The following is a 27666-nucleotide window of genomic DNA, read 5'->3' as shown; positions in this document are numbered from 1 at the left end:
TATAATTTCTGCTGGCCCCCTAAAATTTTCACGGTAGCCTTGCAAATGAACTATAATATGATTGGATTCGGCCCCCTTACATTTTTTGGGGCTGGCTACTGGCCTGAATAAAACTATTCAAGTCGGATTTCTTGATTCATACCGATTGTTACCTTATAGTTCTAATGAAGCGGTTACAAACCTTCATCGTTCTGATTTTCATTATACCAAACGCTATTTTGGTTATAAAAATCTAGAACTGTTAACAGGTAAAGGTATTTACCATGGGTATGTAGTTTCGCGTAAGGAATTTCAAGAAACACAGTGAGTTGATTTTGAGTTTAACGTCCCTTTCAGCAGCGAGGTTATATGAGACCACGACCTACTGATTAACGTGGAATCACAACCACATGAGCTTCCTCCGGCAATCGAAACCCGGGTCCTTCACGCCAAAGAAACGCAGCTGTCACCTCGAGATATGTTTACTAACAGAGTAGGAAATGAACTCTAGAATGAGGATTATCAGCTAGCGTAAGAAACATGGGGGCAATTTAACTGCCAATCCCTTGCTGATTATCATCGTCATTTGATTCTCGACGTATTACATAGAGTTGACATTCAAAAGGAATTTCGGAAATCTATTCAGGAGTATGAAATTGATCCAGTTCATTGTTAAGCTACACTACGCTTTCCATGGGCTTGTATGTTAAAATCTACTAACGAGGAAACAGATTCAAGTGTGACACGAAATTGTGGACAAGTTTATGCGAAAACGAAGTGTTTTTGTGTACAATTAAACCTATTAGAGGGGAAAACCCTTGATCTCACCGTTCCGGAGATATAGAGGAATAAGGGGAAGGCTGGAGTTCCGATATTTTGCGAATTTTTGAATAGATAGCGACAGTACAAGTAAAAGAGACTTTAAAAATGAAGGATTCCTTCATCCACGATCTTTAGTAATATGTCGCCTTAGACATGAGGGTTACAAAACCGAAGAGTCCATAAAAATTCTAGGGGAAGAATGTTTTGGAGGGGGAAGGCGAAAATAACGGAGTTCCATTGTTGCCTGAAATAGGCGTGTAAGGTGTCTGTATAGGTTTCTTGATACGCTGAATCGAATAAAATCATCATCAGGTCAAATAGAATGAAAAATGTAGAAAATGGTGGACGTTGTGCAACAAATTTGATTTGTTTTTCTATAGCGCTTTTGCACAGAATATGACCTTGTATTTTTGTTCACATAATAACGTCTCTGTTCCTTTGGCAATATAATTAATACATTTTCATATCACCTTTTGTCATTTTCTACGAACTAAAGACATGGTATATTAGCAAGTAATATTATACAATTTTGTTCTTCGTGTCAATGACATTTTTATTACTCAGAGCCTCTTCTCTTTTCGGCCCCGCGCAAAAACTACGCCACTCACCTCAACATTTAACATTACTTTTATTCGCTCTGGTGCATCTTTCTTAACGTTTACATGCAATTTTCAAACATATTCACTCGCAACATAGCCGAAAATCCACATAATATCAGAGCTCCAGCTTTCCCCTTATCCTCTATATCTTCGAAACGGTTGAGATCGAGGATTTTTCCCTCTAATAGAATTAACTGTTTACAAACACACTTCGATTGCGCATAAACTAGTCCATAATTTCGTGTCACACTTGAATCGGTTTCCTTGTAAGACAAATTCATTTTCAATTGTTTGCATGCACTTGTTTATTGAGCACTCTACAAGCGGAAGTATATGGAAAGTTTCTGTACAACATGCAAAAGCCTGTAACAAGTATATCAAGTGATGATACAGAAAAAAGATTTAATGCGTACAGCAGCTATATAGCTTGCATAGATATAAATAACTTGAGAGACACGCAATGAATCTACGTTTACGAGAGGGAGATTTTTAGTGGGAGAAAAATGTACAAAGAACAACGAATGATATTGTAGCTACGAGAAAATAAGTTATTATGACTTGTTTTAATTGATTCAAAGTATTCCACAGCAAAGTAAAAAGAAAGTATTATGCTGTTCGCTATCATTTCATCATATTTTATATATATATATATATATATATATATATATATATATATATATATATATATATATATATAAATAAATAATTTTAACGAGTACGTTTGGTGTAAAGAAAACATCTTAAATAAACCCATTTAAAGAAAACACATGTTAACTCACTTATATTGAAGCTGCTCTAATGGATTACAAAAAGCTAGGAAAGCTATGTATATAGATTTTCCTATAATGTTTTAAAGCCGTGATACAAAGAAATTCTGTATAGCTTATATGGATACTATTTTCTTACACGTAAGAGATTTCTATTGCAGTTTAAGAGCCCGAGATGTTCGAACATTTCAATAATCTAACTACCCACCAAAAATACTAAATTTGGTATTCTTCCACATAACTAAACAGTAGTACGTTAGACGAACGAGCCGGTGATCCTATGACTTACGAGCAAAAATGTATACTTACGAAACTCAAAGTCGGTTGTTTAATAAGCATATTAAACATTGAGAAAATTAACGCTGTTCAAGGCGAAGACATAGTATCACAACAAAACGACTCTAGGACAAACAACTTACTACACACAAACTGAAATACGCTACTGTAACTGTTTATTAACGACATAAATAAAGTTGTTTACTCCTTATTATCTCCTTCATTGTAACATTTGTACAGTTTTGCCAGAAGGACACTGCGCTCTTAATCTTAAGGGTGTTACATTTTGTAAATATGGGTAAATTAATGCTATAACTGCTGTAGAAATACTCTGCCAAATTCACACACTCGTTTTAATTTTCTATCGATGTCTTGATAATCTTGTCTTGTACTGGAACAAATGAAACATACATTTGTGTTGACTTTGTGCTAAACGTTCGCTTTGAGGTTTAAAAATGGCAACATCAATTGATTTTCACCTTGTTAGAAATAAGAAGTAGTTTCAATTTACTTCAGTAACAAAATACAGCCAAAAACTGAAACGCTGTCCTACTGTCACTGACCAAAGAAAACGCTTCGTTCTGCGTGGCCAATTCTGTAATTATAACTACTCAAACGTTTCCACGATTGGCTAAATATATCTACTCCCCTAGTCTACGGTAATTACAAAATTCCACTGATCCCCCGCCATGTGACGCTCATACAGCTTTCAGCTGTTGGTTTCCCGTTGCAAAACATGGATGGCTTTCAGCGCATGTTGATAAGTTATTATACAAGTCAAAGCAATTCAATATTACTGTCGAGATTTTCTAAGGAAAGACTTTCCTTTACTATAGAAAATTTCGCATCAATGTTATTTGCTAAAGAATCTCGCAATGCATTCAAGTCCGGTCGAAGTTTTAGACTTATGTAATTTACGTGAATTCTCAAACGTTCTGAATTTCAGGAGTGGCAGCTTCTTTTCTATGTACAAGTCGAAAGGCATTTTTTAAAGGCAGTATTTACAAGTTCATTCGATATAACTGAATAACTACAGTCATGGAAAAAGAAAATTACGAGTCCACTTCTTCAACAGAGCATAAATCATTTTTGCAAATTTTTGTTTCAATATTTTTACTATATCCTTTGACACAATACTTTTCCCATCAACAGACCGGACTTTTAATAGCTTGAATGAACCTAATAAGGACAGGATATTTTATCTATATTGGGAAGATTTTTAAGTTCTGGTAGTCTCTGATAGGAAAGACGGATAGTAATTTAGCAGGGGGTGGAACATTACGCCAACAGATGATTTTGTTCCATTCTGACTATCCTAAAATAGTATCCATTGTGGTTGCTACATTTAAAATTTATAAATCTTATATAGGATTTTATAAGGCTGGGGGTTGCTGACTAATGAGAAAATACGGTTTGGTTTCCATTTACCTAATCTATGCATTTTCTAAGACTATCAAAATATCTTATAGGAAGATGGAATGCATATCAAATTTAAGAAACCATCAGATAAAATATATTCTGCCATTGGAGAAAAGAAGATGATAGCACGCTGCCTCATGAAGGAACAGATACTATATATATATATATATATATATACTGATATGATCTGAAAAACGCACTGAATTTCGTGTTACAAATATGATTTTATAACAGGCCTATGATGTTTCAGACTTAGTTGCTACATCATTTTCAATATCTCGGGACGACACTTGAGTATAAAGACCGAGAGAGTTATTCCAAGTTGACTCATGTAATCTTAAAAGTACATAGGTCGATGTACAATTGTACCGCGCCTCGTGAGATTCCCACTAGGCAAGCAATATCATCTCGCTAGTCACGCAGTAGAGCAGTGTGGTCGAACATAGTTTGGTGCCCCAGAAACTGATCAGATTTTGGGAGGGGTTCATTGTGGTTCTTTCCGATGCTAAGTTCAAGCGTCGCGCATTGTAGAAACGTGTAAAAAGTGCGTAATTTTCGTGTAGGTCTTGTCACTGTGAATCGTATTACACGAAAGTATACGACACAGAATCCCGGACTCACCACACCGATGTAAGTAGCTAGAAACTGGCCTTCTGTGAAAAGGACCCTGCTGCTATTGCGTATAGTTCGGCGTATGGCAACCTCCGAAAATCCCCACACAACGTGCGATGGCCAGCAAATGCTGCACATCAAAGGCAACAATCAATCGCGCTATTCACAGGGATTTTTGCCTCATGGTCATTCGCAAGAGCAGTGCACACACAATGAAACCATGTCATATGGCTGTGAAAAAGGAACTGTAGGAGGCTGTATGAACGTCATCTCGCAGGTGATCGGAGGAAACTGTTACTCTTGATGAGGCGTGGATTTGCCTCACAGTCTGTGGTGAAGTTCGTGCCTGTTGACGCAAAGGGTCGAAGCATGTTCTTTCGCTAGTAGGGCAGAGAGTTTCCCCACAAGGGCTCATGAATGTGCCGGTTTCTCGTACAGGGGTAAAATGCATCTCCGAAAGCAGGAGCGAAAAGTCAAAATCAATGTTGCGTACTAGCGGATTCATGTCCTGACTGAAATATATCAGCATACAAACACGTAATACAAATACGTTTAAATCTCTACGTCGAACTTATCAAGCATTTCTATACGAAAACGCAATGTTTAGCGTTATTTTGGTTGTTAAACCGAAATTTGTTTATAATGCGAGGAATGAAAGAAAGCCATGAACAATTTTAATATAAGATTTAAAGATATTGACATTACTTCGTCTCATGTAACAACTTCAAAACGCTGGACTCATCGAATCTTTACATCACATAAAGTTAAGAATTTTGATGTTTAATAATCATGCTTTAGAAGTAGCTTGGTTTTGCTTATATATATTTTAAGTTTTTCAAAAACAAATATGTTTTAAGGAAAAATATAATATTACAAGATTAGAATACCTATTAAAAATGATCATAACGTTCAGTAATGAGACTTAATGAAGACACGCTATCAGACATGTGGCATCATTTTGATTCATCATAGCTATTCTGCTATTATTGACAGACCACTTGCAGCAACTGAGAAGTTTCCATGCTCCAGTCCTCATGTATGATTTTTCTGTTCTATGCCATCCATCAATTGTAGCTTCCTTTCCCCCTCCCTCTTCTTCCTGCCACCATACCCTCTTGCACGTCTCTCGATACAGTTTCTTTTTAGCCAATGTCCCAAACAGTTTATCTTTCTCTTTTCAAAAATATCCAGAACTGTTCTTGTTTCTCCAACCATTTCCAACACCCTCGCATTTGTTTTCCGATCGACACAGCTAATTCTCTCCATTCTTCTTCACACCCATATTTCGAAAGCTTCAATCGTTTTTAATCACTTTTGCGTAATGTCCATGTTTCTGCCCCATGGAGTACAATACTCCATACGAAGCATTTTATGAGTCTTTTCCTCGACACTTCATTCAAGGTCTCACAAAGTAGACCTTCCTAAAGGTTTCTTCGCCATTCCTATTCTTGCTTTTATTTTACGTTCGTAATTTATATCATCACTAATGATACCAACCAGGTGTCGAAAACTAGTCACCTATTCTATTTTCTCCCCTCCTACTTCTATATTTGACACCGACCGCTTCGTTCCAATCACCATGGCTTTTGTCTTTCTAACAATTATTTTCATCCCATATTCTTCATAGCCCTTTGCAAAGCTTTCTAACATCTTATTGATTTTCTTTTCAGATTCCACAACAAGCGCCCTATCACTCACCAACCGTACACTCTTAATTATTCTATATTCTACCGATGCAGTCTTCAATATGTAGGCTTCTTTATCACTATTTCTTCTAGATAGATATTAAATAATGAAGATGTGGGACTGTCCAACTCTCTTTTCCTGTCTTTCCTTTCCTACTCCAACACTTACTTTATAAGTTCATATGTAAGTTTCTTATGAGTCTTCGATCTTTCTATTCCAACCCACCTTCTTAAGAACATTAATGAATTCCCAATTCACCAATCACCACAACATTTCACAGATCACCCTCAATAATCCAATTGCATCTCTTATGCTCTTATCTCTCCTGAACCAGAACGTTCAGTATTCGAAGTAAAAATTTTGCTGCATGCGATATGAGACTAATAATTCTATAATTCTTATACCTGAGTTTGATTTCTTAGCCATCGGTATCATGATCGTCTTCAGGAAATCTGGCCACTATCTTGTTTCATGTATTTCATTGCATAGTCGGAACAACTCTTTCTTGTCCTTGTCTCCCATATTCTTAATGAATTCGAGTTGTATATTATCTATCCGGCTGCCTTTCCACTCCTGATTTCGAATATAGCTTTTTCGAACTTATTCCAAAGAATATTAAACCCTGTATCATCCTCCTCTTGTACTTCATTTTCTATTCACACAGTCTATATCTGCTCTCACTTAAATCCTCAACATATTCTTTCCATTTCCTAGGACTCCACTCTTCTCGCTGATTATCTTCCTATTCTTATTTTCCACCGTCATTGTAATATTTTTGTTTCCTCCGAAGTTCTATAATTTCACCTCCTTGTACATTTTCTCGTCTTTCCCAACTCTTTCTAATTCTTCTATATCCTCGCATTTTCTTTTGTAAAACTCCTCCCTTACTGTTTTTTTTTTTCGTAACTCGTTTAACTTCCTGTACGTGTTTCTACCCTCTTCCGTATCAACCTATTTCCACGACTTCCTTTCCCTCATTTTCTGCAACATCTGTTACGTAATCCATGGTTTCTTAGCCGTTTTGAGTTCGCAGTAACCCACTACTTCTGCAGACTGGTATATGCATAGTTTAATATTGTACCACCATTTGTTACTATCTCCAACTATTCTTTTTTGTTTGAGTATTTTTCAACGAAAACATTTATCACTTCTTCGTTTCTCAACTTCTCAGTATTCAGCATCTTGTTGCCTACTTTCTTTCTGCCTACATTTTTCAGCTGAATATCCACTTCGGTCACACAAGGTTATGATCACAGCAAATATCGGCCCCGGGAAGTTTTCGAGTTCTTCAAGCTATTCCGATACCTGTCCTGAATCACAACAATCTATTTCATACCTTCGAACGTCTATTGAACATTTCCATGTATATCGTCTCTTGTGCTGATTGAACATACTGTTCCCAATTACCAGCGAATTCTGTCTACAGAAATTGACCATTCTTTCTCCCCTTTCATTTCTTTCAACTAAAGCATGATTTCCTATGTCAACTATTTCCTGTTTTTCTCCCACATTCTGCACTGAAATCTCCCATTACAATTACGCATACACCGCCGTTCTCCCAGGCTATAATTTCTTCAATTTTCTCAATTTTCCTCTGCTACGTGGGATGTATGTGAAGTGCTTGGTGCGTATGTCTGTACCACCACTAGATTCTTTTTTTTTACCTTTAAGCCTTAACATCATACTTCTATCAACAAATCCTACCTTCACTACCTTCTCCTTTAGACAATTACCAAGAATTATACCCACACCATTATGACCGCCCTTTTCATTACCTGAGTAAAACATTCTCTATCCTTTGCTCTTCTATTCTCCATTATCTTCCCAACCTATTTCACAAACTCCTACCAAGTCAAGATTATTTTGTTTCATTTCTTTAAGATTTTGTAACTTATCTCCCTGCTGGATCAAAATCTGTTTATGGTTCAAAAATTTAAAGTTCATGAAACAGTGAGCTTACAGAACGTAGCAACAAACAATGCACCTCAAACTATTAAATTTAACACCGGAGTGGGGCTGGCAGAGGAGGAGGTTTACTACTAGTTTTGTTCCTATACTTGGGTACTGTCTATATTTCTTTCCGGAGTGCTACACTCCAACATATCAAACGTTGTCCCTGCTTTCTTAACAGAATGAAAATACAAAATTATGTCCCTGCTTCCTTAATAGGTCGAAAATATGTAATTATTATCTAAATAATTTATTAGCAAGCTAAATCCTAGTTAACCATTTACTGAAAGCTTGTGGAACGAAATACTCTGACAGGGATTCAATTTCAATAATGAAGATTTATGTTCGCAGTGTTAAACGTTTCAGTTCCATGCTAACTTGCAAGCACAATTTTCCTAAAATTCACCTATCCGTATTTTGTTCTTCAAGGAATTCTATCCATTTAGTTCTTAAATTTTATATATATATTTCTGATTTTTAAAACTACTATTATAATGTTAAGGAGTGCATTCAATAATTTACCTTCGTACTGGACTTGACATTGCCAATGGTGTAGGTACACCAATGGCTTTAATCCGCTGCTGCATTGTAGGACTTGGTAAGGCTCCTCGAGCTGGCGACTGCTGCTCAGGCGACAAAGGATCTGGCGTATGGCTACGAGACTGTGGCACTTCTACCATCCTGAAGTTCAAATTGAAACATCCATCACAATCCATCGCTCCATTATCCAATTGAAACATCCATCGCTTATTACAATACACTACTAACATTCAATTCAAAAGTTAATTCCAGACTTATGTAATTAGTAAATATAGTGGTAAAAGAGAATACAACATATACTGTATTTTATTCACTAATATATAAATAAATAAAACAGCTTCGTAAATCATTAGGATGATATTAGAATGATAAAAACTGATGTCCTACTAACGTTTGTCATTTCTGGAGAAAATTATCCGGATAAAGGCTAGACAGTCAATTGGTTAATTAAAAATGTCACTAATAACATAACTCAACAAGTGAGTTTCGTTTCACAGTGTGAAACTACGGTAGACTTCCAAATTATGGGAATTCAATACTCAAACTTGAAGTAGTGCATCTACAACTGCTGGTTGCACTATGTTAAAAAGATCTAAGATAGAATCTGTTCTAAGGACGCAAAATCTATATCCAAAAGCAATTACTTGTTATGCTTTACTGTTTATTTCATGGCCATAAGGGTTAAAAACGGAAATAATTTATTTTGAATCAATTTCTCATTCAAATTAAATCTTTCAGTTTAACGTCCCATGATTATGCCCTTAGGCTAAGGGAGACGGATGATTAAATCAATGAATGATGAAAAAAAAAAGGAACTGGTGAAATGGAGTTTGGGAAGAAACGAGAATACCCTGAGAATACCTACAGACATGATATTGGGCACCACAAATTCACTTGGACGGGGATCGAACCAGGAACCCTACACCCCAAAGGTATGCGCTCTATCACTGGACCACCGTGCCCTCCCAATTCCGTATTGAATAGATGGTTAAGGGTAGAGATATAACCTACTCTTGGAAAGCTGAATGAATTGTAAAATCTTGTATTTCGATCTCTCTTACAGTCTACGGAAATCAGTATTAAAACTGGAAATAGTAATTTTCAGCCACTTCCGGTTTTGATAGTGTGTTGCGGGTTGTGATACTATATACTCTTGAGACCCTGAATCGACTGAAGAAAAGAACTTGTCGCTATATGTTACTATTTTTGTTCTATGGCCATAAATGTTGAAACTGGTAATTGTTAATTTGAACCATCTTCAGTTTGAATAGCGGGTCAATGGAGAAAGCGGAATCTATTTTAGGGAATCTGAATTAATTGCTAAAATTCGTACCTCGATATCTTTTACAGTTTTTGCTCTAGAGAAATCAATACTGAAACCGTTATGAACCGAAATGAGAAAAGAAAACAGAGGCTTCATGAATACTCAGACACGGCGAGATGCTCCAAGGGAAGGAGGCTGAAGGAGAAATTCGATTTTAAGAGTTAATCAAAATTCTGGGCTGTATCTCACTAATCACACTATGTACTTTCGTCTTCCTAATATCAAAATGAAGAGTTTAATGAGGATATATATTTCAGCATTAGCTTCAATAAGTGACATGGTTCTCGTACACCAATTTTTAGGTTTACAAATTAAATTGTTTTGCGTATTTTTTTCCAAATCTACGCGTCAGCTTTTACATTCACACGTATAATTTTATTCAGCTTAGTAAGATCTATCGATTAGCATACATCTCATCTTTGGACAATTTTTTTCCGTTAAGCGCCGAATATTGTAGGATCTAACAAGCTTATTTATGCGTTTCATCTTACGTAGCAAGTTGATCACATGCTATGATGTTGTATTTGAATTGAATAAAGTAATCGTACGAATATTGGATACCAATACGTAATTGTAATAACGGAAAACCAACGCAAGTTTTAAATACACTTATTCCATACTACAATCATTCTACTTTTTTTATTTAAGTTATTTATTGATATATATATATTTTTTTAAACAATGCAAGACAATTTAACAATACATGTGTAGAAACATAGACTATGAGAACAATAATATTGGAAATTGACAACACCTGCGGAACAATTGTTGCGATATATAAAAGAATAAGCAAATGAACATAATTACAAGAAAAACATATATAGGTTAATTTAAAATGATTAACAATTGCCGAGAAACTTTAAAACAACAGCAGTTTTAAACTTTTGCCGAGATGATTACAGAAAAAAGATCTCAAATTCCTTACCAGAGGGTAGCTTTCCCAAAACTGATGCAACGTTCCTTCTTTGTACTGCTATACTGATGCGTTGCAGTAGAAAAGAGGCCGCTCTAGCGTCTCCTGACGACAAAAAAATGCTGTGTCCGACTTCTTTTATAAAGCTAAGACCTTCGGGACCCCAGGAACCACCTGATTCGATAGCTATAGTGACATAATGATATTTGTCAAGTAAATTGCTGTACTTTTTGCGTTTTTCTGTTTCACGGCGAGCAGCCACGTTGCCAGCTTGTGCTGAAGAAGAATGTAGCTTTGATGGGGCGAAGGTATCGGAACAAGTACAATCCCACAGAAGTGCTTTTCCTTTCTTCCACGGTATTAGGGTCATACCATCTGGCCTCTTACTGTCTGCACGACTGCATCCCAACGGTTCGCGTATAAAAGGAACGCCTGCTGAAATTAGTGCCCTCATGATCATGTCGTTCACACTGGAGTGGCGTGAATGTCTGCCCGCACTATTGGCAGAGGAGAGTCCGTGAAGGTCCTTCTTGTTTACGACACTTCTACAGTCAGGACATCTGTGTTGCTCGCAAACATCTGCTCCCAAACGCAGTGCACTGGCAATTCGAAAACTGCGTTCTACTTATATACTATTCTACTTATATATATATATATATGTTCTACTTATATACAATATAGTATATATATAATATATACTATATATTATTCTACTTATAACCTAATAATGAACTATCACCTAGACAATAGTTTGTTGTTTTTAATGTCTATATTTACAGGTATTAAAATTCTTAAAAATTACTCTATAAGAGCGTCCTTGCATCATTTACCCACACAGACACTGCGATGAAAACAGTAGGACATCTTTGAAACACTTTGGATATTCAACGTTACCAAATACATATTTAGGTGCAAATTTGCGAATTTAGTTTGTGTGTATCGATTTTTTTCTTTTCTTGGTATAGAAGCTGGTTATATAAAATAGAAGGAACAAATAATTATATTATATGTCAGTAATTTAACTTCCATTGATAAAATTTGTAATAATGTTATCCTAGTCTTTGTCAAAATCGCCTTCTTCAATGTAAGAATCAGATTCTTCGTTAATATGTAATAAGACTCAAATATATTTCTTTCAATTTGAGATGATGCACAATACAAAAGTGTAATATCCTGAACTGTGCGTTTTGATGCTTGGATATTGTACCTAGGTACATGCTTGGGCAATCCTAGAAAGTTCAGACTCCTTAATGCGAAATGAAAAAGAAATGAAATCTTTCAGTTTTACGGCCCATGATTATGCCGGCTACGATACAGCAGACGGTAATGATGAGAAGTGAATGCAATGGTGGAATGAATGAAGTGGTAGGAAACGGAAGACCCAAGAAATCCCCCCCACACGGTGTCTATCCACCACAAAGTCCAGGGACCCCACACACTAGAGGTAAACGCTCTACTACTGAGCCATCGCGGCACTAACTCCTTAACGTGTTCCTTTAGTCTGTTATTTTCAAGTATGTTTCAAAGATGGCCTCGTACCGTTTTCGACACTGTCTGTGTGGTTGGACAAATGCTGCTAGGATCTACTTACAGAAGAACTTAAGAACTTCATTTCTTAAACATAGACATGGACATTAGAAAGAACAAATTACTGACCAGGTAGTAAGTTGAAACGTACCTCTCCTCCTTACAGATAGGAGAAAGAAGACGATTTATTTATTATGATTAATCACGATATCAGAAGGAATAAAGAAACCACTTTATAACGCTTACTTTCCATGCATGAAAGAAAAAAAAATAAAAATCCATATTGATAACTATTTAACCCAGAACGCAATTTCTTTATAAAATAATTATAGGTTCTTTCTAGAATTGTACACCAGCAGTAAGATCTGTAAAGAAATTATTTATCTTATGTTTATAGTTTTGGATGTGCAAATATATATTAGTTATGTATAAAGAGGAAAAATATGTATATATGCATTAATGCAAAAACACGCTCACTTGATAAATAAGGTTAATTCGAACAAATTACTTTTATTGTTCCAGACAATATCAATGATACAAACCAAAAATACAACGAGGACTGATAATAGCTTCAGCAGAAATTAACCATGATCGTATCACGACTTCAGTCTATACAAGATCATATTTTCATGATAATTCTGAGAATGTTCACATTTTGAATGTAGCCCTCAGTTATATTCCAAAGACTTAATAAATTTAGAAACACTGCAATATTTTACTTTCATTTCTTTAGCTAGATCACACATATTTGAGTTTTGTTGGTTATAATATGATAAGTAGCCATCTACGGAACATTACTAAGACTGACTGAACACATTACATATACATGTACGTCATCAAATTGATATGGGCTGATCCAATTCAATAACTTTATAATCATTATAATATGCGTCTCAAAACAATGAGTGAATCCCACCAAACCTAACCACTAGCCAGGTATGCATAAAGTGTATTAGCGGTACGCATTGCTACAAACTGCTTGCCATCTTTATCAATTCATTTCAAAGCAGGAGCAGAAGCACATACTAATCCAGCCATACACTAAAATACACTACAACTACTTCGTGATGATGAGTTATGAGCTATCTACAAATGACATGAAACTACAAAAGAAAAAAAAATCCAATAAATGAAATTTCTGACATCGAGAGAACGCATTTGCAAATGTTTATCGCAACTTGCTTTTCACAGTAACAATTATTTATATTCAGATCAGCACCATTAATCGACCTAATCTAAATAATGAGTCAGTCTCAATACATGAAGAGCAGCAACCCAAAGCTGAACTCCCCTTTAAATAAACACATAAGGCCACTATTGATCGAGATTTTTACGTGATGAAGAATGTTTCCGAGATGTAACGGTAATATTATTCACAGTGATCATAGCTAATGATAATACGGACAACGAAACAAATTTTGATTGAAGTTGACAGACTACTATTATAATCAAGTATTCTTAAATTTCATTCTAGTGGAGAGATGTATAGGAAATGCATAAGATGCGTGACGCAACGCTGATTTAACTATACATCGTAAAGTAAAACACTTGCATATTTAATTGAACTGGAATTATCATAACAGTTAATGTTCATACTAGTGGGTTGCTATGGTGATATTATGGTTGTAGCCTACGAGGCGCCATCTTAAGTTGGCCGCTTCAATCTTGGACGAATAAAGTTATTAAATTGTGTTACCTGAATGACAGCAAATTCTTCTAAAAAAAAACAGTGACTAGGTTTCAGGTACCTCCGAAAGTTCACAAGCTCGGCTGTCGATTCCCTTTATAACTGGATTTCAGCCGCTATATTATTCCTGTTCCACAAAATGGCGGATTACACCAAATGTTTATCGGGTGGCATCCAAAGAGACATTTTACTAAATTTTTATTGATCCTCCTGTTTTACACTAAATCATATAATATCGAGGTTTGATCTGAAAACTTTTCGATAAGGTTAAAGTCCAAAAGTGAAAATTTTCTACGTTGACTTTCAAATTACAGGAGGATCCGCCACCGGTAATCTGTTGTTTATATCTTTTTACTTCTTCTTCAAAGTACGTCACTAATCTCAAGGACGATAGTACCAACTTACTTCGTCTCGGAACGAATTCATTTTAATTTCAAAATATTGTTTTGAATGTATACTGTTTTTCCCGATTAATAATTTACGTTATTCTAATATTTAACTTTAATATAATTGGCTAATGTTCCGTAGTTTCAAGGTAATAATGTTATATGGGAAGTTACAAAAGTGACAAAATTAGCTTGTTTACTTTCACCCAAACAAAAATAATCTATCAGTTGCATATAAAACAAACATAGTTAAAGGGAAAATTAATGAAGAATCAACCTAACAAAATATCATTATTATAACATTAACTATATCAAAAGTGACAGATTAACTATATGGGTGCCACCAAAACAATAGCATCAACAACAAACTAATACATGTACTATATCAACACTGCACAGATTAACTATACGAGTGCCGCCAATGTTATAGAACAAACAAAAGAGTGAGTTTAACTATACGGGGGCCACCAGACAATAGAATAGGCAACAAAATAATCAATGTATCGTTACCGGGAAACCAGTACGTTACAAAGTGCACTATCCTCTTATGAACAGAATAATTGTAGCACGGAGTAAGTTTAAAACTCCCGCTAGTGGGTTTTTCGTTACTGCAACTAAGTATTGGTATCCAATAGTTCTTACAATTCCTTAATTTCCACTGAAGTATAGCAACATAGCCTGTGATCAATTGCTGCGTAAGATGACATAAGCTTGTTCAACAATATTAAAAATGGGCAATTGATAAATTTACTCGAAATATCGATCGTTTGAGGAGTTCTGGTCGCTACAGAGACACGAGGGTAAGTCAATAACTAACTGCAATATTTTTCTTTTCAGGTTGACATTGTGTGTTCACCAGACGCTAGCTGTTACCGTTTACTTCATCTGTGGTAGGTTGCAGTGTTATCACATCAGTCCGCTTTGCGCTGTTGCGAAGTAAAGATAGTTGCGCCATTCTCTGTATACACCAAAGAAGAACAGCATTCTGTCATCCGTTTTTTTGTGGTTGGAAGATGTACCCGAAGCGGAAATTCATAGAAGACTGTAAGCACAATACGGGGCCAATGTGTTGCCACAGCGTAGTGTTTACCAGTGGATTTAACAGTTCAAAAGTGGTCGAAAGAATGAGGAAAGAGGACGACGTCCAGCTACAGCAACAATTGATGACATTATTGAATCAGTTCGTGCCTTGATTCTGAGTAACAGACGAGTGACTGTTGATGAAATGGCAACACATATGCAGATTAGTCACGGATTTGCATATGACGACATGCATAACAGAATCAACATTCACAAACGGTGCGAGATGGGTTCCCAAAAAGCTCCATGAAAAGCACAAGCGAAACCATATAATCTGTCAGCACCTACTGGACCGTTATGCTAACGAAGGTGAAGTGTTTCTCAGGAGAATCACTACTGAAGATGAAATGTGGATTCATCACTTTGAAGTAAAGAGCAAAAGCCACAGCATAAAATGGAAACACCCCGGATCTCCCGTCAAGTAGTAGTTTAAGAGTAAACCTTCTGCAGGGAAAGTGATGCTCACAGTGTTTTGGGACTCACAAGGACCAATCCTGGAACATTACTGGAAAAAAGGTCAACAATGAACTGTAAATAGTACAGTGATATGACGGTAAGCAAGCTGAAGCCTGTAATCCGTAATAAACACAGAGGTCGCGGAGGCATTCTTATGTTGCATGACAATGCGCATCCACATACCGCCGCCCACATCGCTCCAACTCTTCACACGCTGCGTTTCGAGTTTCCCACATACAGTCCCGATCTCGTCCCGTCAGATTATCATCTGTTTGGTCTCCTTAAAGATGTTCTCAGACGCCGTTGATTCAGTTTCGATCAACAGGTGAAGGAAGCAGTGCATTCGTTACTTGCTGCACAACAAAAAACCCTTTTTTCCAGAGGGTATCGGAAAGCTTGAGCAACGGTGGACCAGGTGAAGTGAAAAGTAGGATGACTATGTTGAAAAATAATATGAATAAAAACAATATACTCGTGTGGTAATAAATAATAAAAATTGATTGAAGATGTTTATTGACTTACCCTCGTACTTTAAGGTAAGTAATGTAGATTTAATTTTTTTAAAAAAGTGTTCCTCACGTTCCATTAGTAATCTTTAATAGAAAAGCAAAGTGAGTATATTTTGAGTTTACTGAAGATAGCTCTTCAAGTGATTTACAGAACAATGGATCCTTACCTCAATAAACATCCTCCTCCTACTAGATATTGATCTCCAGTGTGAAAAATATGGAAGAGCTGATGCGCATACTTCTAACTTTACTGGTTATATTTATAAGTTTTTAAATATAGCAGCGAAGCGAAACAGAAGAAGACCTACAGTTTAAAATGGGATCTGAACCACTGTAGTGTGTTCGGATACTGTCCCACCAAGAATCAAACCCAATACTTCGTCCAAAGCCACACGCTCGACATGAAAGTTATTATTTATTTATTTATTTATTTATTTATTCAAAGTAATTTTTCTGGGTCTATTCATTGCATTCCTTTAAACCATAGAAAACCTGAAGTTAAAATCTTACCGTGTACCCATCGGTGTTCCAACTTAGGATTTCACTTTTCTCATTTCCCTCTGTGAGATTTTAATTTTAATACGCATTCTATAGCGTCTATTAATAAACACATAGAGAAACCTGGTTTGAAATTAGAATCAATTTTTATTTGCACTGTAGGGTTCACAGCGAAGTCACATGATCGATGAAAATTATGCAAAGTAGAATTCCGAACATTTTTACCAATTCTCTACTTTCCGAATTTACAGGTTCTATAGCGTTTACACTCGTATTAATTGTCTTTAATTTCTATATTTTAATAGTAATTGCTTTTATTTATTTATTAACTTTTAAAAAGCACTGCAAGGAAGGAAAAATTATATCTACCATTTTGATGATGATGATGAAATATATAGGATTTATTTCCTCATATTTTAGGACCTATACGTTTTAAAGAAAATTTCATTGTAAAGAGAACAACACATAAATCATCGCGAATGGTATTACTATGGATTCGAAATAATGGATTAATTTACGCACTGTACGTAGGTCCAAGGAATAAAGATTTTCTTTGACTTCACAGTTTCCCTGAGAAGTTGATGCTTCTTCCCTATATCTCCCTAATCTTCCCTATATATCATATGAACTGTCTTCAAATATTTACTCAGGATATTTGTAGTGGCCTGGGAAGGTCTTGGACAAACTACATTTAATTAGGTAATGCTCAGTAATTCAAATATCATGATCCATATCTCTAGCGTTGGAAGAATAGTTCACTATTTCTAGACTCAAGCATCTTGCGAGGTATCCAATGATATAAAAATTTCAATGTGAATATAAGGTTATGAACATACTACTTGTGTGAATGTTAACTTTCGGGAAACGCACAAACTTACTTATAACCACAAAAAGGGGGAAATCGAAAGATTGCTTGGTAGGTTTACACAGAAACTTCATTATGTTAAGTTTTAATGTTGAAATTAACGGACATTCTCATTATAATTATTTTCTGGATCAACTATTTCACAGCATCCAATGTGTATCGTTTATTTATTTATTTTTCTTTAAAAAGGCAACTTCTTGTTCATAAGATAATTCCCATACAGAAGTGTTCTTCGTTGTTGAATCCCATTTTATGTCTAGATACATTTCTAAACTTCACAGAGAAGAGCCTATTTCAATGAAGCCTTAACATTTTTCAAACTTCATCTTTCTAATTTGACAAATTGAATAAAATAAAATAATAATAATAATAAAAAAATACACTGTGATTTACCTTGGACGTGGATGAGGTGAACCACGGGTGTATGGTCCTCGAACCTGAGGTCCCCCACCTTTTCGAGGAGAATCTCCCCCATACATAATTTGTCCATGTAGCTGAGGATGTCCACTAATTGCTCTTTGATCTTCCTGACCAGCAACTGGAGGCAAGAAGAAATTATTTTTCGAACCATGACGCTGGAGTGGCGGTGTCGGTTCACAATCTTGAGATTGCGAAGCTGTTGGCTCCATGTCCATATCCGACCCCTCATGACCAGGTGATAACTGCAATTTAAAGCAAGAAAGAAAACTTTACCCTTAGTAACAATATTCTGCAATTTAAGAAATTAGGTATGTATTACTACAATTGGATAGCAACAAGGCAGACTCGACCAAGTAGGATTTTCAAATTTTCGAGAAAAATGGAAAACAAAATTCGACAGCCCACTATAGTTCGTAGCAAACTTCAATTCGATCGATACTTGTCCGCAAAAGTGTTCATATGTTTGGCTTTTGATGGAACACTTTTGGCGGAGCAATAAGATTATGTAGGACAAAATAAAGATCAAGGAAAATGATTGTAGTGACCAAAGATCTACTTTGGCTTATCAATTTGATTAGTAATATGAATAATAATAATAATAATAATAATAATAATAATAATAATAATAATAATAATAATAATAATAATAATAATAATAATAATAATAATAATAATAATACCTACAATATTATCGGGGTTATGTTTAATAAAATGTAAATGGAATTTTAAAGCAGATTCAGATAATAAGAAAATACATGCACAATAGCCAATAAATTATTTTTAGGCATTCAGATTCTCAGTGTGGCTTTCACATATTCAACACGAATGACAATGAAGATTTGTTTTTTCATTAGTCAGAATCGCTATGTGTATCCAAGTAGTCATACGGTTCCTGGCGTTCTTTGTGATGAGGTAATTGTCTGAAAAACTTATGACATATAGGTGGAACAAGGGGTAAAAGGCTCAATAAGTCTTTATACCCTCAGTAATGGGAATAGGTTGTTTGTACGCTCGATGGACACAATCACTGGAAAACTCTCGCTTCCGTCCTTTTCTTTGTGGGGTGAAATCCCATTCCATCCACTAGTTCTCAGCAGGCGAAGGCGAAGTTTTCGCTAATAGTTTGCGACTTCCTTTGATAGCCTTGAACACACGGAGTTTCATCATCTCAACTGCGTCATCATTTGTATACTTCTTCCGTAAAGTTAAAATACCTTCTGTATCAACAGTCACAAAATCCTTGTGTGACATCCGCTTCACTGTGAATGGTTTCTTAACTCAACAAGTCTCTATAAGTTGTATCCAGTCATCTGCTGTAAAGAGATACATACAGGTTTTCTTTTTCTTCTCTATATTGCTAAAATCGGAATCATTGGGCAAATAACTATGTCCTGGTTCTAGGTGGAATGTTCCCAAGTTTCGTACCCCTAAACTGTAGTAGCATAAAGCATCAAGAATATCATAGCCTTGTTTCTATTTTGTCCACCGCAACAATCACTAAAGGAAAATAAATGTTTCACATTTTTATGTGCAGACGCTTTCAAAAAATTTATAACGCATGAAGTCACCTCAGTACTGCCACGTTTACCTTCACTTTCAATCCACAAATTACAAATACCACTGTTGTTTGAACGCACATTGATACCAAAGTTGTACAACCAGAGCTGTCTTTTATAGTACACCACATTTGTACTGAGATATGGAATCGGTTGCGTTTTTTCTAAATCGAATGTGAAAGTCATTATCTCTGGATCGTTTTTAGCTTTTTCTGTCGTTTCTTTCATTTTAGCCCTCGCTGCCGTTGCCCTTTCCAGATGCTGCTTGTGAGCTTCTTCCACTTTTGCGCCACTATCATTTTGCTGTCGCTGAATTTTATACACATCGCATGATTTGCATGTCTTTGCGAGGAATATAAAAACGTACCTGTGGAAATTCAGATTTGAATATAGCCTTAAACTTGGATAAAGACACTGGTCTGTGAGAGGTTTAGGCACATTTTTCAACATACATCTTGCACATTTTTCGCATATTAAGATCTGGATGCAAGTACAGTCTATTAGAAAGTGAATAATCCGATTTATACAGAGGAAAAGATGCAATGTGGTTTTTGATGAAGCTAGTTTCTTCATGAGACAGCCGATTGCTAGGCACATGGACTCCCCTTTGGTCATTTATTGGCACACCTTCCACGGACACTTTCTTACGGAGGGCCCAGTTTACACAACTTGATACACACTGTTATATAAACACTGTCTTACACACAGTGACGTTATTCAGGACATATATGCGATGGGACTTTCTTTTTCCCTGTCCTTGACGAGTTTTAATGCATGACACTATAAAAGACCTTTGCTTATTCCACGATCCAAGCTCATAAAAGTTTGAAAGTATTTTTCCTCATCTCTACCGATGACTTGGAACAGCTGCTCCGCTTGCACGAGCACAAATACATCTGAAAAGTTTTGCCTTGTTTCACAACTCCTTTTCTGTTAACATACGATTCCCCTTTAGCTCTCTTCTGCTTCTGTTCCTTCCGAGAGGTACCTCTTCTCTTACGTTGTTTGTTCTCATTCACAACTTCACTACTATTGCTTTCACCCAACTGTTCAGCACGAGATGCATCTAATTCACCCGCTTCTAATGTCTCCGCACGTTCATCACTGCTATCATGTTCAGATATGACCTCACTCTCGTTACGATCACCACCAGGCACCCATTCATCTTTGCTCAAGTCACTTAATTGTAAATGCAAGTCTTGATCATCGTCAGACATGTTTAACAAAGCCGCCGTGTTTTGGCGGGAAACCTCTGCACATTTTCGCGCCGTTCTTGATAAGGTCAGTAACCAGCAAACACCCCATGCGGAACTACGTACCTACTCATTGCAAAATGTTACAGTTCCTTCCACGAAATGTTGCAGAAATACGTTACTTACGAAGACATTCAGCATTATTTTAATATTCAAATACGTATGTTTTCTAGGCTGAAATAATAATATACAAATATTAAGACAATTTGATACATTGTTGCTTAATTTAAAACATTGAGCATGTACATAATATTAGTCATAACCATACCGCCACCTATTGAGCAAAGCTGTTCTTACATAATGTGGTCTACTCTGCCTCATTCAAATTGCACATTTATTCAACGGAGAAAAACGACAAAGTAGACCAGCTTCACGTAGTCTACTTTGGCAGATCAAACTTTACCATATTTTACGTATGTTACAACAGATAACTCAATTTCCATATATATATAAAATAAAATTTAAAAAAAAAAGTAGGTGGTCTAGTCTGCCTTGTTGCTATCCAATTATTTTAGAGTGAACATAATTCTCTCTTTCACTAACGCCTGATTCTGGGTAATCAAACATTTTAAGTTTAATGCATTTATATTTACACTACTGGTTTCAAGTCTGTCTAAAATATAACAAACGATAAGACACTCAGTTCATTCTCGACATCGTCTCCGACCTTCCAACTACATTTCATTTTATACAAGGCGTGGCATGAAAGTGAACATACATAGCATAGAGATGATAGTGTTTTGGATAAAATGACACGATTACCACTGAAATTACTCGTGTTCATTCGGCAGTACCGCTCTGAGTCCAGTGCGAGTCACACGTGTTAGATATTACTGCAGCAATAGAGAATTACGCCAAAATCAAAGTAAGCATTGTGAAAAAATGAAATGAAATCTTTCAGTTTCAGCGAGCACTGTGATACGACTCTCGTCAAATTGAGGCTCTTAATGGGAGCCTTATGAATCATCAAAATGGGACGACGTGCTGTTGCGCCTCCTGGAGGTAGGACTAATATTAACGATAAACAAAGGAGCGGGAGACAGTCTGTGATTTATGATGATTTGCTTACAGGAACTGAATAAGTGCGTGCGAATAGGTGTGACGAAGACCTGTATGTCACGTTTCCACACGTCATAGAACACAATTCATGAAGCCGTAACCGTAAAATCATAGTACTGAAAATTATGTGCATACCTTATAAAATATTCAAACGAAAAGTCAAAATATTTCTATATTGTGACTTTATTAAAAACTATCGAAATACTTCGGAAAAGTTTGCTTTTGTTCGATTTCATTCAAGTTACGAATATTAGTACGGAGTTTCCCGTGTTCTTCAATACTATGTAAGCCCAAAATGTTGATGGACGAGCACAAGAAAAGAACTGGTCTTGCACTCGACATCCTTACATGCTACGCACACAAGGGAGATACATCCTAGACACCACTGCGACGGGTAATGAAACATGGGTCTGTGGAAACAAGCTTGAATGCAAGTAACAGTCATTGCAGTGGCGTCCGTTCTGCGCACGGCATCCTGAAGATTAAATTTATGCTTCCGTCATTGAATTGGATTCAACGTGCAATATAGAACAAACAGAGGGATATGTTACGTGGAGTTCGCCTCCTTCATGGTAACATTAGGATTCACACAGTGAATGTCACCAAAGAACTCCTTGAAGTATTCCGATGAGAAACCCTCCATCATTCGCCACACATTTCTGACCTTGCACCAAGTTATTTATTTCTTTTTATGAACACTTTACTGGACAACGCTTCGTTGACGACGAGATCGAGGAAAAGGTTATGACATGGTTCAGAAAGTGGTCAGAAGTTCTGCGATAGTGGAACGAAAAAACTTAAGACAATCTAAAGAAGTATTTCGATAATAGCGGCAATTACGTAGAGAAACAAGGCGCTTTAACTACAGTGATAAATAAATATCACAACTCTTTTGGGCATTGTATTTGCATAATGAATAATTAACTTGAGTTAATTTAGTTTTCGCGTTAAGAATGAATATTTCAAAGACTCTACATAAATTAATAGTTAATCTACTTAATAATACCACATCAAAAATACAACTGTTCAGGAAACATGGCCTTATACAATATTCAAACGAAAAGTCGAAATATTTATAAATGTTGATTTTATTAAAAACTATCGAAATACTTAGAAAAAGTTTGCTTTTGTTCGATTTCATTCAAATTATGAATATTAGTACGGAGTTTCCCGTCATTTTTAAAACAGTTGTACTGTGAGTTTTACTACTTACCATATTGAAAGAAAAGGTGAAGCACAGAAGAAACAGGTAAATGGATAAGATGCGGAATGATGAATTAGGATAGAAAAAAGGTTAGGATATGGCAGTCTGTAAAACAATGAAATAATTGATATTCATCACATTATGCATGTTTAATAGTTTTAAACATACTATAAATAATTTCTAATAGTAAATTAAACACATGTACATGTAAATAAGCTTTCAGAAACTGCTTTTCATTTGGTAAAACTTTCAACAGAGATCTCACAACTTTGTTAAGACTCAATTACCGAAATTATTTAATAAGATTATGAACATGCAACTACTGATACTTAAACATTAAAGATTTAAAAAATTAAGTTGTTAAATAGAGTATTCATAACATGTAGAGACGATCTAAAACGCCTTAACTAGCAGTCACCAACTATCGCACGATTAAGCTTTTTTTAAAAACGGAGTAATCAAACATGCATGTGCATACAATCACATATTTCAAAATTCCATCTCTGTTCATGTCAATTACACTATCAAAGAATGCGATATGAATTTTATTTAAATTAACTGAAATTCTGCAATAAAAAGAATTATAACTACACACTAAAGTTGCATCATACTTGCAAAACTTGAATTCTTACCTTATTATATGCATTTGAACTAGCATTACGAACACCATTACTATTATCCATGTAAGTTTTAACTTGACTATCACTTGCTATTGTCGAGATGGCAGGAGGATTTACAGGAAAGTTATATTGTTTTGGCTTCTTTCCAACGTATTTACTAGGTCGTAATAAACTGAAAATAAAGAATATCATATTTGTGGTGATGTGGTATTACGTATCCCTTAAAACTATTGTTATAACAAGGGGATTTCGTTTCACAGTGTGAAACTACGGTATACTTTCAAACTATGGGAATTCAATACTCAAACCTGAAGTACTACATCTATAATTACTGATTGCAATAGAGTAATAAGAACAAAGATTAAATCTTTCGGTAGTGTTCGAGATAGTCACGGTACATTGTCTTGAAATGCTGATTAGATTGCACAAAAAACTTCTTGATATCTGTTACCGTTTTTGTTTGATAGCGCTATACGTTGAAACCGGAAGTGACTAATTTGAACCACTTCCGGTTTGAATGGAGAGTTAACGAAGGAGGTGGAATCTATTCTTGGAACGCTTAATAGATTGCAAAAACCGCAACTTGATATCTCTTACCGTTTTTGCAGTGGAATTCAGTATTGAAACTGAAAGTGAACCACTTATGGTTTTTGTAGTGTTCAGGATAGCCATAGTACATTGCCTTGAGACGCTGCATCGTTAAAACAAAACAAAATAATATGGAGATAAACGTTGAAATCGGAAATGACTAATCTGAACCTCTTTCGGTTTGAATAGAGACTTAATGGAGGCGATGGAATCATCCCTGGAATGCATCTCGATATGTCTTACCGTTTTTGCTCTGATACATGTCAACGGATGGACAGACAAAGTCGTTTTATTAAGACTTTCGACATGCTCTTTATTTGACAGCAATCAACTCATGCAGTCTCACTTCCGGGTACAATTGACTTCTATGAAATAAAGTTTGGAGTTTGAATTCTACCTAATCAATATTATGAGGGTATACCCGATTTTTTTTTTCAGCGGGAACTCATGTGGTTCATATCCTACATTAAGTTCTAAGTCCACATATCATATAGCCTCGGTGTTGTACGGGACGCTAAACTTCCAAATTAACCAAGTTCCATCGAAACGTTTCTAACTTTTACATTAGCATTTTCCGAATGTATCAACCAATTGCAGCTGACTCTCATTCACTCCCGCTCTTTCGAGAAAGATTCTGCATTTTGTACGGCAGGATGTTAAAGAAAAAAAAAATTGCGATTGAATTTCGGTCTGCTACTCGTGCGTTTAAAACAATGACCACCATGTTTGTACGTCATACGTCGGTACAGGGGAAACTGTCTGCGCACTTACTAGGGAAATGGCTTATCGAAAGATATGTATGTTTTTCAAATGCGTACGACGTTGGTAATAACACAAAGAATAAAAAAAAAGTAACATAATTAAAGGCTTCTTTAACACGTTCGTTGCGTTACGAGTCACCGGTAGCTCGTGCGATATTCCGCTTCTGTGTGGTGACGCTTTATACATTGTATTACCTCTGTGCGTTTGTGCATTTACGTTTTTACAGATTTTTAACATTACTAGCATCCACGTGCTACACGAGTCATCGGTGACGCGTCCTGCTTTGGCGTCATGTAGCTTCAGATTCTGTCAACAGATGGCTGAAGTGTGAATTTGAAATACGGTGTCATCATCTGTGGAGAGAAATTCAAAGTAAGATCCGTGCACGAGCCACTGTTAACTCGTAACGCATTGACAGACAAACCTTCAACGAGATACACGGTGAGTCCTATAGCACTGAGATCCAAACTCAGTAGTACATTGCCGCAGCGAACGTGGTTAAAAGGAAAGCTACTTGTCTATTTATTTTCAATTATTTGAATATACTTGAACATTTTAGGACAAAGTTGTAGTGTACTAATTTGCAATATTATTAACATTGCAGCCTGAGTCAAACTAATTAATGTTCTCATATTTGGGTCACCGACCGACATTAGAAAGCGAATTTTATTCATTCTTGAGGAGAGAAAAAAAAAAATGAAAGCAATTATACGATAGTAGAGTGATAATTTCTTGTATGCAAGTTCGTCGTGGATTCGATAGTTATGCATTCAGGGGGAAGCCCGAGGAAATTAACACTGAAAAAAAATCCAAGTAAAAATAACCTAATACTGAGTTCAACACAAGGACAAAATTAAGACGATAATCATGTCCATGAGCATTATGAGAATTCGCCAGTGCTATTATCGATCTACTTTACACATTAACAATATTATTTCACCATATCATCTTCGCGCTTACTGTAGTTTTCTTTAACCCATGGAACATACTCGTAAATTGTTTATATTGGTAAATGTGAACATTTACAGATCGACTGGTGTTCTAAGCCAACAAATGAACATATATGATAACAGAGTCATGATAACGAACTAGTTACAATAGGCTTATTACTGAATAAAATAAAATGAAATTTCTACTTTTATGTACCACTAATATGCCCTGTAAGCAAATGGAGAGGAATGATTAATGAGAGTGAATGATTACAAAATAATCGATGGAATGGTCATGCGAGGAAACGTCAGAATCACGAGAAAACCCACGGACACACCACAAATCATGACCTGGATTCGAACCAGGGACACTTCATACTAGAGGAGAGCATTAAACTATTGATCCACCGTTTTCTTCGATAATGAATGGTTTGATATGTTAATGACGAGTAATAAACACAATACTCCGTTACAGTGAGTGAAGCAATATAAGAGAAATTAATCTACACGGACGAAACTTAACAAAAAACTGAGATCTTCAAACGTCTGCTTTTATGATTTTTTTCCCTTGTAGACCTCGGAAAACACAAAACGAAATACGTTCAAGATTCCTCTTGTTCAGGCAGGTAGTCAAGGCGATTGGAAATACGAGTCTGGCTCCTAAATAATTTAAATCCAAAATACAATTATGTAGCCCCATGTATGAAACTATTATTATACTGCCTAGGTTTAAGAACCGGCGAACAGGTCAGAAGAAAAATTTTCGAGCCTTATCTTGTTTGTGACGCTCTTTCGACAGTCTAACCATTTGTCTGCCTGTATTTGCAACAGCTTTCTTCAGCTTCTAACAGCCGCGGTGACCACGAAAGCATTTCCCGTGTAGAAACATAGTAAAAAAGTAAAGCACTATATAATACGATTCTTATAGCGTTAAGATAAAATAGTTGTAGCAGTGGTTTGGGTAAACAATTGCTAATATGTACAGTAAATAGAAAAAAATGTAAGGATGTAATAGGATACGGATTTTTTTAAGGGATTAAGAGCTTTTTGGTGCATAAAGCTTATTTGTAGCCGTAGTATACTAATATGGAGATTCACGACAAATCTTCAAAATAAAGAAAAGCTGTTAATATGGTGGCATGGATATTCTCAATCTGCGCGTGACTTAACTTGAACTGATATAGTACTAATGTTTTTGGCGTAATACAATAAAGTAACCCTACTTAAGTGTACAAGTCTAAAATATTTGTGATAATAGAACATTACAAATGACCTTTAATGTATTTTAAACTAGGAAAATAGGTCTTATTAACACATTACTTTTATACAGGGTGTAAGAAAAAGGTACGGCAAAATTTCAGGGGTGGATTCCTTATGGGT

At 35.8% G+C, this 27666-nt stretch overlaps 1 protein-coding gene across 1 annotated transcript in view; it reads right to left on the bottom strand.

Annotated features, from left to right (window-relative positions):
• Zdhhc8 (zinc finger DHHC-type containing 8) overlaps positions 1–27666 on the bottom strand; it is a 116579-nt gene that overhangs the window by 47171 nt on the left and 41742 nt on the right. The window contains exons 6-8 of the mRNA XM_081771493.1: positions 24020–24179; positions 18289–18557; positions 8633–8791 (exon numbers count right to left, since the gene is read on the bottom strand). Of these exons, the coding sequence (XP_081627619.1) occupies positions 8633–8791; positions 18289–18557; positions 24020–24179 (588 nt within the window). The remainder of the gene's footprint in view (positions 1–8632; positions 8792–18288; positions 18558–24019; positions 24180–27666) is intronic.

This window comes from Thermobia domestica, chromosome 9 (assembly GCF_964235325.1).
Source record: "Thermobia domestica chromosome 9, izTheDome1.hap1.1, whole genome shotgun sequence".
In the NCBI taxonomy this organism is placed as follows: domain Eukaryota; kingdom Metazoa; phylum Arthropoda; class Insecta; order Zygentoma; family Lepismatidae; genus Thermobia; species Thermobia domestica.
Note: the sequence above shows the minus strand (reverse complement) of the source record. Positions and strands in the feature narration are given on the sequence as shown.